This window comes from Jaculus jaculus, chromosome 1, assembly GCF_020740685.1.
Source record: "Jaculus jaculus isolate mJacJac1 chromosome 1, mJacJac1.mat.Y.cur, whole genome shotgun sequence".
Lineage (NCBI taxonomy): Eukaryota > Metazoa > Chordata > Mammalia > Rodentia > Dipodidae > Jaculus > Jaculus jaculus.
In genome coordinates, this window is record NC_059102.1 from 1372912 (window position 1) to 1391084 (window position 18173).

Sequence of the window (18173 nt, forward strand, 5' to 3'; positions counted from 1 at the left end):
TTCACATATGCGTGGACAGTGTCCAAGCCCTTCCTTTGAGGCCCAGAAGCCACAATTCTGGAAGCTGTGGTCAAACTCATCTGATGTAGGATTTGTGTCAGATCCTCTGACCCAGTGGAGAACATGTGCAGCTGAAAGCTGTCCAGTGGCAGACGCTCTTGGCTCCCAGTGCCTCCCATAGCAAGTCCAAACCTAGGCCCTAGAGCAACACCTTACCAGAAGGCTGGGCTAAAAGGAGATGCATAGAATCAGGTACACAGGGAACTCCTTGTCCTTCTCACTCAGGCCTTGCTGGCCACTTGTGGTTCAGGAATATGGGTGCTATGGACAGCCATGAGCAGAGGGCAGGGACAGCCCTCTCTGAGCTGCCATAGAGGACCCAAAGATGCAGTGCTCATATACTATGCTGGACTGTTTCTTCAATCCTTAGGAAGGGAAAGACCGCCCCATCCCTATTTCAGGGCCTGGGACATGTGCCACTGGCTCACCCTAGCCTGATATTCCTGAAGATGCAAGGCTCACAGACGTACCCAGATGTACAGTCTACTTGGCTGTGTTTGCTTCTGAGCAGTATGTCCATCCCTCACCTCTGCCGAGCAGAGCAGGCCTCCTAGAAAAAAAGATGTTAGCCTCTCTTCCAGGCCCCCGATTGGTAGGGTCCGTTTGGCCTGAGCTAACAGGAAACAAGAATTCCTTCAGCTTGTGCCTTCTTGTGGAGCAGCTGGGAGGAAGTGCAGCCATTCAGGGTCAGGGTCGGCACGGTGTGACAAGAGCAGCAGGAATGGCCCCCCTGGCCACTTCCAGCACTGAAAGCCCTGCCTTCTTGGAAGGACCTCAGGGCAGGGGTGGGAGGCCACACCCAGGGAAGAGCTGTGGGTGACTTCCCAGTCCTCCCCTCCTAGCCTCATGTCTACAGAAGCAAGGCTCCTTCAGAGTCCCCTCTCTCAAGAAGGTCATCACTTAGACCTGTGTATTTGCAAAGGTTCTCAGGACTGTTGGGCCCTGAAAGGTTTCAGGGTTGAGTGGCTGGTATCACTTCCTCCTTGGGGGCTTAAGTCAGGGAAACTGTTTAGGACTCTACCTGCTACAAAGGATTTAAAACTTATTCCCTTCCCTTGTTGCCAGGAGCAGGCTCAGAACCTCAGGGATGTGAGAGAAGTCATTAGGCTAGGAAGTGATGGTTACAAGTCAGACCACCTGACTTGTGCCTAGAAAAGACCTTGGAGGCATCTGGTGCCTCTACCCACAGTTCCTCCTGAGGATACTGGTGTTCTCAGAACCCAGATTGTCCAGCTGAGCCAGGAACAAGCCAAGACATGGTCTCAGGATGTCCCTTGGCTCTGAAGCAAAAGGAAAAAGAAACTGGAGATAGAAGACTTTGCCAATAGAGGAAACACACACACACACACACACACACACACCCCTTGACCCTGTGCAAGAGGAATTCAAAGGTGGACACAAAACCGGGAGGGAGGCCTGAGGCAGGAAGGGCTGGAACTGCAGCCCTCCTAGAGTGAAGTGTGGCATTCACATGATGACCTGGGATATCATAGGCACCATGCCTCCTTGGCACAAGTGGCTATAGCCCTACCACCTTCTCAGGGGACTCCAGCCTCCTGGAGCAGGCAGAGGAGGTGCAGGGCAACTTTGGGGCTGCCCAGGAAGAGTCTCAACACAGATTTCTGTTTATTCTTCTTCTTATTTAAACAAAGGAGCAGAAGACTCAGCTTCCTTTTCTTTCTCTTTGCTTTTTGGTTTTTAAAGTGATAGAGAGGAAAGGGGCAGAGTTGGTCTTTCCCTTCCTCCCCCTCACAGTACTGGTGAAGTAGCAGCATCTCTGGACAAGGTGGCCTTGCAGGTCAGGCTGGTCACCCAAGGGACCCATACTCTGAGAGGAACATGGGGCAGACACAAGTGGGTTCCAACTCTCAAGTGCACAGAGAGCCCATGTCCAAGGGCATGGGAAGGGGAAATCTCGCAGGTGCAATGTGGTTTTCTCAAGCCTGCAGAATGGCTCAAGTTGAGCAGCTAAGGCCAGGCCCAGAAGGATGCTGTGTGGCACCAGCAGCCAGTCAGCTTGGGTGGTGGGCCCTGCTTCTGCTTGGTGATGCCCAAGCCTGGAGGCTGCTGGAGCACAAAGCAGCAAGCATGTCCCGAGCTCCAAGCCATTTCCAGCCATGAATGCTGCAGCCTGAATCACAGGAACAGATACATTCAGATGAGAGAAGTCAAGTGCCCTGGGTTTGGCCCCTTCCTGCACACACCTGCTTCTCTGGGGACCTCATACCACCAGGCTGAACACTGTGCCCAGCATATTTCTGCACACACCAGCCAGAAGACTCCTGAGGCCCTTCAGATGGAAGTCAGAAGTTCCAGGACAGCAGCTGCACCCTCAACGTCGGTGACCTTAGGGGAAGCAGAAAGGGTAGAGGTTATCATGAGGTCAAATGCAGATAACAAGAGCCTAGAGGGTCCTAGCACCAGACCAGTGCTTCCTATGAGTCTTCAGAATCTTCCACTGAGTCTCTATGGCTCTACAAGGACCCCAAAGCTGCTCAGCTTTCCCACAAGACCTCACCATGGTCCCACCTCTCTTGGTCCCACATCTTTTGTGCCCACGATATAAGCATGCCTGGAGAAAGTGGAGGGTCTTAGTTGCATGGGGTGACATCAGTGCCAGATGTTCTAGCACTTAGTACATTCTGCAGCTCCGGCCTGGTCACTGTTACCATCCTAGTGGGCACAGACCGACCAGAGGCCAAACAAGACTTTGCTGTGCTAAGCTGCAGTGTTTCAGACAAGGGTGTTGATGCAGCAATAAAAGCTCAACAGATTATAACATGTCTAAAGCATATATAACTCTCTTCAGAGATGCATAAGAGCAAGTGGCAGGACAATGAAGCTAATCAGAGAGGAAGTGGGGACATGCCTAACTGCAGAGAGCAGAGTTCTACATGACCTGCATGGCTGGCTACAGTTATCCACACAAATCCTGAATTTCATTTGGCAAGTGAGGTCTGCACATGTAGCTGAGGAAGAAAGACTTGAAGAATACAGAATCTCCATCTTGTATAGGAAAGAGTCCATATGTAGCATCAAATCAAAAGATCAAGAACCTGGAAAAAAAAAACATAGTGATGGCCTTCATCACCTTACACTTCACAGCTCCAGTGGACTTAAGAAGGGCATCATATGCAACACTAATACAAACATGAAGATGGCCTTCACCACCTTACACTTCACAGCTCCAGTAGACTTAAGAAGGGCATCATATGCAACACTAATACAAACATGGGGATGGCCTTCACCACCTTACACTTCACAGCTCCAGTGGACTTAAGAAGGGCATCATATGCAACACTAATATAAACATGGGGATGGCCTTCACCACCTTACACTTCACAGCACCAGTGGACTTAAGAAAGGCATCATATACAACACAAATACAAACAAAATGTAATGGATGCAAGTGCCTTCATGGATGTCTTCCTATGAGGTGAAGTAGGAATCAAAGCTTTTCCACTGCCCAGAGAGTCCTACAGGACCCCTGGTGGGGCTGTGGCTCTTGCTGCCTACATTGGCCCAGTGAACCTTCAACTGTAGCCAGTCCTGCCAGCACATTGCCATTCATACTGGTGATTGCCTAGTTCCTTCCTAGAAAGATAGGCTAGCTGGGAGAGTCAGGCTGGTATTCTGCTAAAAAAAAAACCTGTTTGTGGTATGGTCACCCCAGATCTCCTAACATGAGGCTTCTAGTCAAGTAGGCAGGGGTAAATGGTACCTATTGGGTTCTTGGGGGATGAAGCAGACCCTGGGCAGAAGGGTTGAGGAAGACCATGGGTACATTTCAAAGTCCACACAGCAATATTTATGTCTAAGAAAGAGTTAAGAAGCAAGCAGACTAGCCTCTGCTACTGAGTTTTCTTCATACTCACACAGAAGTCCAATCATTTGTATGATTGAGAGAGAACATGTAAAGTTTGGGAAAAGGAGAGAGGTAGGACTTAATAGGATGGTATTGTATATATTTAAGTACAAGAACAGATTAATGTAGGTGAAAAGGCCCAAGTAAGGTCAGGTGAAGAGATTGAGTAAAGGAAAGGTGGAGGGAGGGCTAATCAAAATCTAAGAGAATGGAATTTCAAAGGAGAAAGTGCAGGGGGAGGGGAGGGTATTACCATGGGATATTTCTTTTCTTTTTTTTTTTTTTTTTCCTGAGGTAGGGTCTCACTGTAGCTCAGGCTGACCTGGAATTCACTATGGAGTCTCAGGGTGGCCTCGAACTCATGGCGATCCTCCTACCTCTGCCTCCCAAGTGCTGAGTTTAAAGGCATGCACCACTACGCCCGGCTCAGGGATATTTCTTATAATCATGGAAAATGTTAATAAAAATTGTGAAAATAAATAAATAAATAAATAAATATTTAAAAAATCTAAGAGGATATAAATAAATGACATGGAATCCAACTTTTTTGGAAAATGGAACACACAGGAGCAGCAGATTGTTGCTAGAAATTTTTCAGTGCCAGGGGTGGGATACCTTCCACTGAGTTGTTGGCCAGGAAGGTCCCTGATGCCCCCAAAACATTATAGGCCATTGTTGAGGCCCATGGTTTCCCACCAGGAATAGATGGTAAGACCCTATTGCTGAAGACTCCGCATACTTGGGCTGCAAGGCCACTGATAAATCCTGTTGGAACTGAGCTGATAACCTCCTCCATGTAGATCAGCTGACAGAAAGCTGGAAGAAGCCATTCTGCATGGAGTTCAATGAAGGAGAGAGAAATCACCAGTGAAGATACTCAACAGTGGACACCGCAAGCCATAAACTTTGCCAGCCAGGCCAAATGAGACAACGAGTGCAACAGTGGCACGTCTGTCATGGTGGAAACTAACTGTCCTCTAATTGGACTGGAGGCCTGCTCCATGGGAGGGAATATATCCCTGATACTGAAAATTTAAAACAGGGGTAGTCATGAACCCTAGGGGTGTAACATCTGCTGCTGTCTGGCTAAATGCATATACTATGCTTATCAAACTGCCCAGTAAGCACTTCTCTTAATGTTCATACCCTTATATTAATGCTAGTCTTACTTTTGGTAGAGAATCTTCTCTTTTCAGACGGCAGTGACCTTGGGATGACTCAGAAGGCATCATGTTGCTGGAAAGAAGTGACAGGAGTGCTCAGCACTGCATTATCTCTATCACACCTTCCAAGGCTCAGGGTCTATTGTGGAAGAGGTGGCGGAAAGAATGTAAGAGCCAAAGGAAGGGTAGGACTCCTTACAATGTGCTCCCCCCAGACACAAAATGGCCTGGATATCCGTGACCTCACAGTGTCTGACACTACTTGTATAAGACCATCAAGACAGGAGAAAAAGATCATGACATCAAAATAAAAGAGAGACTGATTGAGAGTGGGGGGATATGATGGAGAATGGAGTTTCAAAGGAGAAAGTGGGGAGAGGGAGGGCATTACCATGGGATATTATTTATAATCATAGAAGTTGTTACTAAAAAAATTTGAAAAGAAAAATATCTAAGAAGATAAAAGAAGTCATATGGAAACCTACCATTTTGGACAATGGAACACATGGGAGCCATAGATTGTTACTAGAAAATTTTCAGTGCCAGGGATGGGATACCTTCCAGTGAGTTGTTGACCAGGGAGGTCCCTGATGCCCCCAAAACATTACAGGCCATTGTCAAGTCCCTTGGTTTCCCACCAGGACTAGATGGTAAGACTCTATTGCTGAAGACTCCACACACTTGGGCTGCATGGTCACTGAGAAATCCTGCTGGAGCTGAGCTAAAAACCTCCTTCCTGTAGACCAGCTGACAGAAAGCTGGAAAAAGCCACACTGCATGCAGTTCTATGGGAGAGAGAGAAATTACCAATGAAGATACCCAAGAGTGGATACTGCAAGCCTTAAATTTTGGCCAGCCTGGTCAAATGAGCCAATAGGTGCAATAGTGGCACGTCTATTATGGGGAAACCAACCACTTTCTAATTTGACTATAGGCCTGCTCCATGGGAGGGAATACATGCCTGATACTGAAAACCTACAACAGGGGTAGTTATGAGTCCTAAGGGTGTAACGTCTGCTGCTGTCTGGCTAAATGTATATCTATGTTCACCAAACTGCACAGTAAGCACTTCTCTTAATGTCCATACCCATAAAGTAATGCTCCTTCACTTTTGGTTAGAGATGTTCTCTTTTCAGATGGCAGTGACCTTGGGATGACTCAGAAGGCACCTTGGTGCTGAGAAGAAGTGACAGAGGAGTGCTTAGCACTGAAATATCTCAATCACATTGTGGTGGTTTGATTCAGTCATCCCCCATAAAATTAGTTGTTCTGAATGCTAGGTTCCCAGCTGATGGAGATTTGAGAATTAAAACCTTCTGGAAGTAGTATATTGTTGTGGGTGGGTTTATGGGTGTTATAGCCAGTTTCCCTATTCCAGTGTTTGGCACACTCTACTGTTCCTGTTGTCCACCTTGTGTAGGTCATGGGGTGATGTCCACTCTCTGCTCATGCCATGTTCTCTCTCCCATCGTGGAGCTTCTCCTTGAGCCTGTAAGAAAAAATAAACCTCTTTTCCCCACAAGCTGCTCTTAGCTGGATGATTTCTACCATCATTGTGAACCTGACTGCAACACACACCTTCCAAGGCTCAGGGTCCATTGCAGAAGAGGTGGCAGAAAGAATGTAGGAGCCAAAGGAAGGGTAGGACTCCTTACAACACACTCCTCCAGACACAAAATGGCCTGGATATCCATGACCTCTTAGTACCTGATACTACCTACACAAGACCAGCATAATAGGAGGAAAAGATCATGACATCAAAATAAAAGAGACTGATTGAGAGGGGGAGGGATATGATAGAGAGTGGAGTTTCAAAGGGGCAAGTGGGGAGAGTGAGGACACCATGGGATATTGTTTACAATCATGGGAGTTGTCAGGAAAAACAAAAAGAAGTAAGCAAAGGGTCCTGTACCTGCAAATGTCTACACAGGTCAAGACCCCAACCCAGCTAGGTCTAGTGGTGCAGGTCTACAATCCCAGCAGAGGGGTGGCTGAGGCTGACACAGTAGGGTAGCTGTCAGGTCAGGGCCATCCTGGTATACATAGTGAATTCTAGGCCACTACAGAGTGTGAGACCCTGTTTCCAAAACAAGAAAAGAAAGAAAAAAATAAGTCGGGCGTGGTGGCGCATGCCTTTAATCCCAGCACTTGGGAGGCAGAGGTAGGAGGATCACCATAAATTCGAGGCTACCCTGAGACTACATAGTTAATTCCAGGTCAGCCTGGACTAGAGTAAAACCCTACCTCAAAAAAAAAGCAAAAGAAAAAATAGACTAAGCCAAAACAAACATCTCAATCAAAAAAAGTCCTACTCAGTGAAATTGCAGCAAACAGAAGCAAACTCAAGAGCCTCCCCTGCTTGGTGGCACTCTCAGGTCTTCTCAGATGAGACTATAGCCTGCTTGCACAGTGACCTTTCAGGTGTGCAGGTTGTGCCTCACTTCCTGTGCCCTGTGCCTCCCATTCTTTGGAGGTTCAGTCACAGTGGTCTGATCCAGCATAACACAGTCCACCCACGGGTATGCCTCATCCTCAAAGAGTGGGCTGGGTGCTCCACAGGACAACACAGACATCACCCCTTCATGTGTCCCCACAGGGCACCCATACTCTAGACCAGTGGATTGCAGAGCCTGACCTTTACCAAACAGCCCAGGAAAGGCCTTGTTTTCATGTGGCCTCCCCATTCCCCTGTCTACCTGAGTCCATTCTCTTCCTATGCTGGCACAAGGCACTGGACTGGGGCTCACCTATGCCAGGATGACTTCATCTGAACTAGATTACTTGAGTCTGTTTCCAGGTAAGACGACAGGGGCCATGGTGAGGTTTTGAGTCTATCTTAGGGAGACACTGTTCAACCCACACACCCCCAGAAGCAGCAATGTGGACCAGAAAGCATGTGGTTCTGGGTGCCCTGGCAGCATCACCTACTCCATACTCCACTTTGTGCAGTGAGGGCCTGCATGTGTGCGTCTCGAGCCTGCGCACATACATACACGTGTGTGTCTTGAGCCTGCGCACATACATGCACGTGTGCATCTTGAGCCTGCTGACGTACACGTTTGTATGTGCCTCCATGTGTACATTGAGAAATGGCAACAGGCTTACCCCATCCCTCACCTGTTAGGCTCCTTAGCACTGGCATATGTGCAGTTGGCTGGTGGCTATACCACACAGTCCTCTTGGTGCTAAGGTGGCTCAGCAAGGCCCTGTGGACACCATTGTAACCCACCTTGACCCCATGGGATGACCGACGGCTAGGCTGAAGCCCATCTTGGTAGGGATAATCACCCTGGCCAGGGGGTCTGGCTCAAATCTCTGAATGACCTTGGGGCTGCATGCAAGGTCAGGCCAGCTTCTGTGCACTTAGTGGCAGGTGCTCTCACAGTGGGAAGGAGCGGCAAAATGCCTTGAAACCACTCTTCCTTCCCCTCTGATAAGCACTTGGGTCTGAAAGGGGCCCAGAACAAGGCAAGGCTTTGCTGTAGAGAAGCACGACCCCAGGAGACAATTAAAGCTATGTCCTTCCCTCCAGCCAGAGCAGCACACAGCATGACCTTTGGGAATGTCTTTAAGAAGCCTCAAACACACGACGACGATGACAACAACTACGGCAACAACCGCCGTCAGTGAGCACCCATATTGGGAAAATGTACAGCAGGCCTTGGGGAGGAGATGACAGGCCCAGCCATGACCCTCTCGGTACCCCATAGCAGTAGCTTTCAAAAACACCTTCCCCTCTCCTACTTCCACAAGGCTGGCCCCTCCCCAGCTGTGCTCAGCACTGCAGAACCAGCTCAGCTGCTCTAGGCTGCTGAACCCCTAGGACACCAGGCCTTCCCAGAAACCTGCCTTGACTGTATCTCCCCCACTGGGAGAAGGCCGGAGGCTCACACCCTCAGGCTTTCCTCAGAGAAGAACAGAGCTCAGAATCCACAGAAGGCTCTGCTTGCAAGGAAGAAGCAGGTGGTCTCTGAGAGGGTCTGTGTGGGCCTGCAGCGCTGCTCAGGCTTCAGGGGCTGGTGTTCACAATGCTGCTGGTGCTGAAACAGAGGGACAAACCATCCAAAACAGGACATAGGCTCTGTAGGATGGGAGTCTCAGGAAGGGCAGGGGAGCCATGGAAATGCTAAAACACAACAGAACACAGCGAGATTTTAAGGCCAAGGAGCCTCTAAAAATGGAAAGTAAAAGGAAATAAATCCATATTTTCATCTTTTTGTCACGACATGACTCAGAGAGGAATTGTCTCAAAGATGCTGAGATAGAGGAATGTGGGACTGTGATACAAATTTCACAGGGTACAGGGTCAGAACCCCAGACAAAACAGTCTTCAGAGTCTCCTAGATGACTGTGTTAGCATCAAGGCAACTTTCTTGTGAGCCCTCCTGGTGGGTGACACCCATGGCTTTATATCCTAAAACTACTATGTTGTAATACAATCAATGTCACATGTATAACACACATTATTAAAAGCAATGCATCTTTACATGTGTACAACTAGTAACTGTGTTAGTATCATTAAGAGTCAGAGCTTTAGGTGTAAGAAAAGAAAAATAGCCTGTTCAAGCTCTGTCAACAAAAGCCAAGAAACAACTCAGAAAACAAACTGGGAGTGTGAAACAGTCTTGCATCCGGGCATGGACTTTCAGAGAGGAACTCTTGTAAGAGGAAGATTCCAGGCCTGGGTCAGAAAATGTACAGAGCACCAGAAGGAGGTGATGGGTGTGGCAGGAAGCAGGGCCAAATGCTGTGATCACCATAGACCTGGGGCTGATGGGACAAGGGACCAAGAGTGAGCAGTCTGGGTAGCAGAGGAACACTGGTAGCTCTAAGCAGTGGGACATGCTGACAACACTATCATGTTATGGGGCACTGGGTTGAAACAGAGCTTGTGGTCCAGTGGACATCTGCCCTGTGTCCTACCATTCTCTGAGAAGCTTACATACATGTGAGGTGGCCAGGCCTCCCTAAAGAGTCACTGAGAGTTGGGGAGGCAGTACAGGAAGTGTGGTGGATGGGGATAACATGGTCAACTCCACAGAGATCAGGGGAAGCCCCAGAATCCACTGTCTGTGTGGACAGTCACTGGGAAGGAACTCTGGAAATCTTCATAGAGAGGTTGAGGGAGAGTCTCACATCAGGACCCTGGTAATCAGAAAAAAGCAAAAAGCTTCTTGTTAGATGGCCTGAGGCAGGGTCTACAAGATTAATCTGAGGCAAGGGGGTTTCAGAGACCAATATTTGGAGCTGAGGGTGGAGATTGAGGAACCAACCAAACGCCCAGCCGAGCACTCTTCTAGACATCAGGGCATCTACAGACAGCGGGCTACACTTGGCAGCAAAGGTTCCGATGAGCCTGGGTGAGACTCACAGTGGTCAGGACACCAGAACTCCTGCTGGACCCTGTTGTCTCCCTGGCACTGCCCTGCCTGCTTGCAGGTTCCCACCTGATTCCCAGCGGCAGCAGAAGCAGGGACAGGCGTTAAGGAGCCAGGGAGTGGGACGACATAAGCCCCCACAGCAGACTTAGAATTATAGATTTCCTTCTGGAACAAAATAATTACAACCTTCCTGAGGACCTGAATTCCCTGAAGGGAATGCTGACAACTCGTCCCCAGGAGCAGAGGTGCTGAAAGAAAGAGGGGGCTGGCTTGGAATGCTCAGCTCAGAGATACTGCACATAGCACACTGGAGTCTGGGCCATGCTTTCCTTCCTGTCCAGGCAGCGCAGTGCACCAGCCCCTGTGATGCTGACCCACACCCAACCAGTAACTATTTTCCCAGATCAATGCCATGAAGCCATAATGCTCTCAGGATGGGCTGCTTTGCTGCCTTCCTGGCTGGTGTAGGTCCTTCTGGAACTATGGCCCCCTCCATCACTGTACAAATCTTATGTCTCTTGGAAGGTGCTATTGCAGAATTAGGTTAGTACTGAGCCTAGGGGCAGCAAAAGTTCACCTTGTCTCTCAGCTGCCCCTGAGGCCCTGGCCCGAACCAGTCTGGGCATAGATCCAGTGCAAGTGGGTGCTCAAGTGGTACATGAGTAATGTTTACTGAGGGGGATGAGAGAGGAGCAAATGGTGCGCCAGGCTTGGGCTTAGGACCCATGGAACCTGGAAGTGCTGCTTCCTATGCTATACTGATACAGATGTAACTAAATGAAAGATATCTGAAATGATTAGATCATACTGAGCTATGCAGGTGGGCCCAGAAGTTTATACTGTGTGCTTGTTAGAAAGACAGCCTGTATGGCTAGGGAGATAGCTCAAGTGGGTAAAGTGCCTGTCGGGCAAGCATGACAGCAGCCTAAGTTTAGGCCCCAGAACCATGTAAAGCTCCAGCATCATGGTGCACGCATGTCCCCCTAGCAAGGGGGAAGCAGAGACAAGGGCCCCTGGGGCTCACAGCTAGGAAGTCTAGCTGAATCAGTGAGCTCTGGGTTCCAGAAAGACCTGTTTACAAAATAAGGTGGGATGTGACTGAGGAAGTCACCCAATGTTGACTTTTGTCCTCAACACGCTCATGCACATGTGTAGCTTCACACTCATAAACATGCACACACACATGCAGTACATACTTGTACATATAAATACCACAATAAAAAAAGAAAGGCAGCTGGTGATCCCACACTGAAGAGGGGAAGCCACAGACTACTGAGGCAGACTGGAGGGATGTGGCTACCAGGAGGGTTGGGGGCAATGTCCGCACTACTACCCAGCCTACAGAGGGGGCACGGCCTGTCTCATATCTTAGTTTCAGACATCTTGACACCAAAGACATATGAATAAGTGTTTCCAGGCCCCAGTGCATGGCAGTTTGTTACTGTGGCCACAGAAAGGACAGACAGATCATGGGAGCCTGACAGCCTGGCAAAAGCAGAACATCCCCGGCATGGAGCTGTTGGGGGAGGGAGCATTGTGCACCCAGGGAAAGTTCCAAGCTCTGCATCCTGGATAATAGGGTTGGGGGCTGGGTTCCCAGGAGGCTGGACCCTCCTATGTCTGCCTCCTATGTCGGGGTTCTGTGATGTCTCCCCCGTTCCTGGAGGCTAGGCCCTGAGATGGTATCTTGTCCACCCTGCAGGGAGGTGCTATGGCTCCCAGCCCACGCAGCAGCCGGCACAGTGCGCTGGCCTCCTGCCAGCTCCAAGGCTCTTCCCAGGAGGGGCCTGGGCTCCCAGAGCAGCAAAGGAGAGGCCCCATCAGCCCCTGTGACTTCAAGGATATCTGGACAGATGCACCGTGACTTTCTGGCAAGACCCCAGGTAGAATTGGGCAGCCTTCAACCTGGTATTTCTCATCTTCCCGTCTGCCATGCAGGCATGTGGAATGGACAAGGCCCCTTCCCATCACTGTCAGCCCCAAGGTCTCCCCTCTAGTCCTGGCCAACCGCCTTTTCCCAGAGGTGGCCAGCCTACACTCCCTTGGACCCTCTTTTTGCCACCACACTGCCACTCTCTTTCTTCTTCTTACCCCCCCCCCCCACCACCTTGCTGAGGCTCTGAAGCCTCCTCCCCCAGCAGCCACTGCAGGGTCCCACTTCCCACATTCCATCTCCTGGTCACTGTCCTCATCCAGGTCATGCTGAAGCCAGATCTACCCATCACCCCCAAACCTATGTGTTTGAGCTCTGAGCTTTCCACCCAAGACACCTCCAGCCAGGCCTCGGGTAGGGACAGCAGCACCTTCAGTCCCAGCAGCTAACACTGCACACTGTGCAGTTCCCCAGCCCCAGCCCCATCACTGGCCTTCGAAGCAACGTTGCTTCCGCACAAATCATCTATTCACTGCTCTCCGTTCTGTCCTGCACTTACCCTTGCTCCCAGAGTCTAGCGACCTGAAATAGAACCTACCCTGGAGCTGTCTCCCATAACCCTCTACATCCCGTTTCCTAATCTTGCTCAAGTTGCTGCCTCCAGGAGGTCTCCACAGACCCCAGTCCAGGTTCTAGTTTCACCACACGTTCTGCTCCTGGTGCCCTTGTCTATTCCTTCTTGGCCTGTGAGTGATTATACACTAACTGGGGGAACTCTGATTCACAGGCATTTCCCATGACCTCTCACTTGCTGCTTACCCTGTTATCCCTATATCCAGTGGGGCACTTGGGTGGGTGGGGGACCTACTAGGCAGAGGAGGAAGACAGGACCAACTATGGACTGAGAAAAAAGGAAGTCCTGATTGAGGGCTCCCACCAGCCCCTCCTAGGCACAGGCCAGCTAATTTGGGAGATGGACTATGAGCAGGCGCTGAAGCCGAAGAGACCAAGCTAGGCAGCAGAGCCTAAGCAGCCCCTGGCTGAAGCAGACGTCTACCCTTTCCAGACGAGGACGTGCCCTGCTCTCACACATAGGAACCCTTAAGAGCTGGCAACTTCACACAGGAGCCTGGGAAACAGCCCCTGGTTTAGCTTGGGAGGGGTACAGAAGTCAAATGTGCCCCTTACTCATCCATAAGACATGTGCTATGCTTACCCTGGTGACAGACAAGGAAACTGGGTCTCTGTGAACCTGGGTCAGAGTCACTTGGAGAAGTCCTCCCCCATACTTATTTTCCAGTGAGTCTGACAAACACAGACAGGTGACACCACACCCTGCCAATCTCCATGATCTGATCTTCAGGATGTACACAGTGAGCCCCTCAGCTGGGCTCAAGGTGGGTAAATGGTCTCCCAATTATGGGATGTTGAGCTAGGTGACCCTGGAAGACAGAAGACCAGACTACGCTTGCTGTGACTGTTTCCAAAACATGGGGGGATAGGACAGGCAGCCACAAACCTTGAGGAGCTGCTGTCCCCACCATACCCACCTAGGTAGCTGCATGGCAACCCTGGACCAGCCATAGACAGTGAGTATGCCAGACCTGGAAGACGACTTTCCCTGGCAGGCCTCTCAGCCTGAGCTCTAACCTGGGTAGCTTCCCAGGTGACAGCAGTCCTATTCCTCTCTGGGGCCCCATCAACATTTCACATCCTTTTCTCAGGCACAGCCAGGTCCCCAGGCTCCCCTCATTGAGCAGGCTAGAGGGGCTATCCCCAACAGCACTATGGATACTTCAAAGCAAACTTGTCCTCCAGGAGACCCCTCACTCCCCCACCCCAATACACACAGGAAGAAGACCAGGCAGCAGACACCAGCTCTGACCGTGGCTAAGCATGTGACCTGCCAGCAGGCAGGAACCTCACTCTCCACCTTTAGCTTTTAGCACACAAAATGAAAACACAATTAGGCAAGTGTCATGGAGACTTGACTACTACAGGGAGACAGCGCCCCAAACTCCCCAGAAGGCCAAAGGCTGCTGGGTACATGCTGGTCCAGGCACAGCCCAGGACCATGGGGCAGACAAACCAGTCAGGTGAGATTTTTTTCCCTCTGCTTCCGGATAAACAGGGATAATGTGGAGCCAACAAGGCTACATTCTCCAAGGAGCAGCCTGGGCCTCAATGGGCCTCCAGAGCTCATGCATGGGTCACTGTGACTGGAACTGAAGGCCACATTATGAGCACTGAGTTGATCTCCATTCCTTTTCAGGAGATGGGCTTGTGGTACACAACTGGGGCATGTGGAGGGAGGGAGGTCCTCAGCCCCTATACTGCCAGAGTGATTACCAGCTGCTGAGCAGAGGGCCTGGACAAGGGAGGGGCACCCAGTGAGGCAGAACCAAGTGAATGATGCTCCAAGCCAGCAGGGTATAGCTGTAGCTGAGGTCCCACTGGCCATGGCAGGTGGGGGGAGGGCTGGGAAAGTTATTTGACCTTTCTTTTACTGTTTACCCAGCCTGATACTCTCCCCATGGGTGCCCTGGTTGAGACATACAGAAGCCACTTCCTATTGACCTGTCACATTTCACACAAAGCCCTCCCCCAACCTCTTAACCTACTAGTTAGTTGTGCTGAGGAAGAGAAGCTTGTTCATATCTGTATATCCAATCAGCAGAGAGGGAAGAGGCCAGATCAGAGTCTGGGCCCCAGGGATGCTTTGGGACTGGCCCCTCAGCACTGCTTCCTCTTCTGGGACTTCCAAAGCACATGGCAGGGCAATGAACAGTCTTGAGAGGTGATCCTGGCCCCTACTCTAACCAGATATTAACTCTGTTAAAGCCTGAAAGACTATCACCCAAGAAACTGTGATGCCAAGCTGGTGGAATGAGCAGGTTGCCTGGGCAGACAAATCACTGAAGGTTACCAAGACCAAGTCAATTCCAGCTGAGGTAGTCCCTTGGCCAGCAAGGCTCTGTGATATGTTAAGCCAAGCATCCAGGAAGAATAGTAGAGGCTTCCTGGGGCCAGCAGGGGAGGAAGACAAGGAGTATCACCATTAGGCCAATCACAACCCCCATTACATGTCTAGACACCCCACATGGTGGCCACAGATACACCACAAAGATGCCTTAATTCTGCTCACATGGTGGCTAACACAAGCCCACATGGTGACACACTCCTTCACTACATATGCTGCGATTCCCCTGACCCCAAAGCTTCCATCTGAGGACTGGCTGCTGAACTACAGTTCTCTAGAGTGGGCAGTAATACTGCCCCCAGGAGCTGGTTGCCAAGCAGCCCCCCCCCCCCCCAGGATCTGGGAGCATCCGGCCACCACATGGAGTCACTCAGGAAGGACCACATCTGACCTGAAGCTGAGGAAGAAAACAGGAGTACTGAGCAGGAGGGCAGACCTGAGGCCAGCCTGGGAAGCTGAGGTAGGCACACTGAAAGTTTAGCTCTCCTCACTTCTCTTCTTTCTATCAGACAGATGGCCAGCAGGACATGCATCCCGACAGCAGGAGCCCTGAGACTACTCCAAGGTTCAGGAAGAGTGAAGGAAGCTCCCTCATAGAGACAGAAGACTTGGGCCCTCCCTGGACTCTACCTTCCCCAAGGTCAAACTGCACCCCTCATCTCTAAAATCCTAGCAGAAGAGTCATGCTATCAATGGAGCTGCCTTTGAAAAACAACTGCAAAACTCAGACTCCCACAAACAAGAGGCTGATAACTGGCCTCTTTAAAGCATCTCTTCTGGGATGTGAGTGGGAAGTGAGTTCAGGTGACAATATTTAAGATGGCCCTTCATAGCAGCCAGCCACACAGCTAGCTACCCTGGTTCCTGAATGCAGATGCAAGCTCAGGGTGGCTAGCTCAAGGATAGCTATGGCCCAGCATCGTAACACTCACCTGGTCCTGGAACCAAAGTTATGTTTCAAACTGGGTCAAGAGCTCCCTGATTTCAGGGGCCACATGTCGTGTGGCATTTGCAGCCTCAGTGATGGCTTTCCGATACATCCCCTTCTTCTTACGATTAAATCTCAGTTTGAAAAATTCAGAGAAAGGGGAGAGTTTTGAAATAGACAAGAATGACGTAGTTGGAGACCCAAACCACGAGACTTTTGCTTCTTGCCAAGAGGGCTCTCCGTCCTCCTTCTGGCCAAGGCTGATGTCAAGAACACGCGCGGGCCACCAAGGAAAACCATGAATCTTACCCCACACGATGTCCCCCACGGCCACCGTCCTTCCGTCTTCGGTCACGCACTGAGAGACGCTCTGTGTGTGCAGCCTGACCGTGAGGGGAGGGACTATCTGGCGTGCATCACTGGAGGAGGAAGGTGCAGAGGTACCGTTGCCCGAAGACAGGTCCCCCATGTCTGGAGATGTCACTTCAGAACCTGAGGATTTTGATTCATCCAGGCTATCACTGCTGCACATAGATTCACTGCTGAAATTTGTTCTCCTTTCAGGGCAATTGACAAGTAAAGCCAAGCTGTTATGTCCTTGTTTCCCATGAGGAAACCTCTTAAGGCCATCATCTTCACCAGAGCTTCCACAGTCCTCCAGCCTGTGGGTAGAGCCATCAGCACATGGGGCAGGTGAGCCAGCCCGGGGGCCTCGAGGACACCCATTCACCTCTTCCACCAGCTCTGCCCGGTACAAGGGCTCACGCTTGCCGTCCCCAGGAGGTTGGGGCTTCAGGCGAATCTTGGGAGGTGGCAGGTCTGAGATGGGAGGCACAGGACGAGTCAGTTTCAGCTTGGGGATGGAGGCTGAAGGCCAGCTGGGCGGCCGGTCTCCGCTGCCCTTGGGCTCCACGTCCCTCAGTGCCTCAGAGTCCTGGCCACCATTCTGCAGAGCTTGCTGAGGACAGAAGGGCTCCAGAGATCCATGCACTCTGGAAGGGATCTTGACCACCTTGCCCTTACCCTGGGGTGTACTGTAGGAGATCTTGATGACAGGGCTCCGAGGGACCTGCTCTCCCAGAGTCCTGTCGTCCTCCCGCCTCTCCCTCTTGCTCCTCCTTGTTGTGGCAGCAGCCATGGGGTCATTGTCCTCAGGCTCCTCTGGCCTGCGGGGCTCCGTGTCTGGGCCACTACCTAGCCTCCGGCGAGCCCTGGGGGTGGTCAGGGGGCTGGGGCTGACCTCCTGGGGACTCACGGTGCTCTTACATTTCTCACATAGCACTTGGCGTGGCCGCAGGCGGATAGTGCTCAGAATGAGCCTGCCTGGGTCACGGTTACGGGACAGTCGTCTCCGGGTCCTCTTGATGGTTCTGGGTGGAGGCTGTGGTACCCACTGCTGGTAGGTGTTCCTTAGCCACAGTGGGTGAGGGAAGGGGGCTCCTTCAAAGTATGGAGGGAAGGGAGGCAGGCTACCAGCAGACAGTGGAGGCACAAGGGGTGGAGGTGGCTCAGGACCTGTTGTCTTGGTTGGCTGGTCCTTCTCAGGGGGCTTGTCCTTGTGTGATGGAGGCAGTGGGCTTGTCCCTAGCTGCATTGTCTCCCGGCCTCCTTCCTCAGGAATCTGACCATCACAGCTGATGGCAGCGGCATCATCAACCAGAGGCAGCAGAGTGGATGGAGAAAGCCCAAACAGGCCAGACCTGGCAGAGAGGACAGAGAGTAAGGACAATGAGGGCACAACTCTAGCAGCTCCTGCTTTCTGGCTAGCTCCATCAGGTCTGGATGCTGCCAGACTCCTGTCCAGGATATTGGATCTGCCTTAAACAGGTGCACAGGCTCCTGGGCATGTCCCAAGACACATGGCTTGTAGGCTACTTTGTTTTAAAAAAATACTTATTTATTTGCAAATACAGAGAGAAAGAT

The 18173-nt window shown here is 50.9% G+C and overlaps 1 protein-coding gene across 4 annotated transcripts in view; it reads right to left on the reverse strand.

Annotated features, from left to right (window-relative positions):
* Positions 1-1662: 1662 nt before the first annotated feature.
* LOC101612920 (PWWP domain-containing protein 2B) overlaps positions 1663-18173 on the reverse strand; it is a 76179-nt gene continuing 59668 nt past the window's right edge. For 2 of the 4 annotated variants that reach the window (XM_045141669.1, XM_045141668.1), the window contains 2 exons: positions 16560-17950; positions 1663-2406 (listed from right to left, as the gene is read on the reverse strand). In XM_045141669.1, the coding sequence (XP_044997604.1) occupies positions 2393-2406; positions 16560-17950 (1405 nt within the window). In that variant the 3' untranslated portion in view covers positions 1663-2392. Of the gene's footprint in view, positions 2407-3099; positions 3117-16254; positions 17951-18173 lie in introns of those variants that run through there. The other 2 variants (XM_004669648.2, XM_045141671.1) reach the window with 2 other exon arrangements.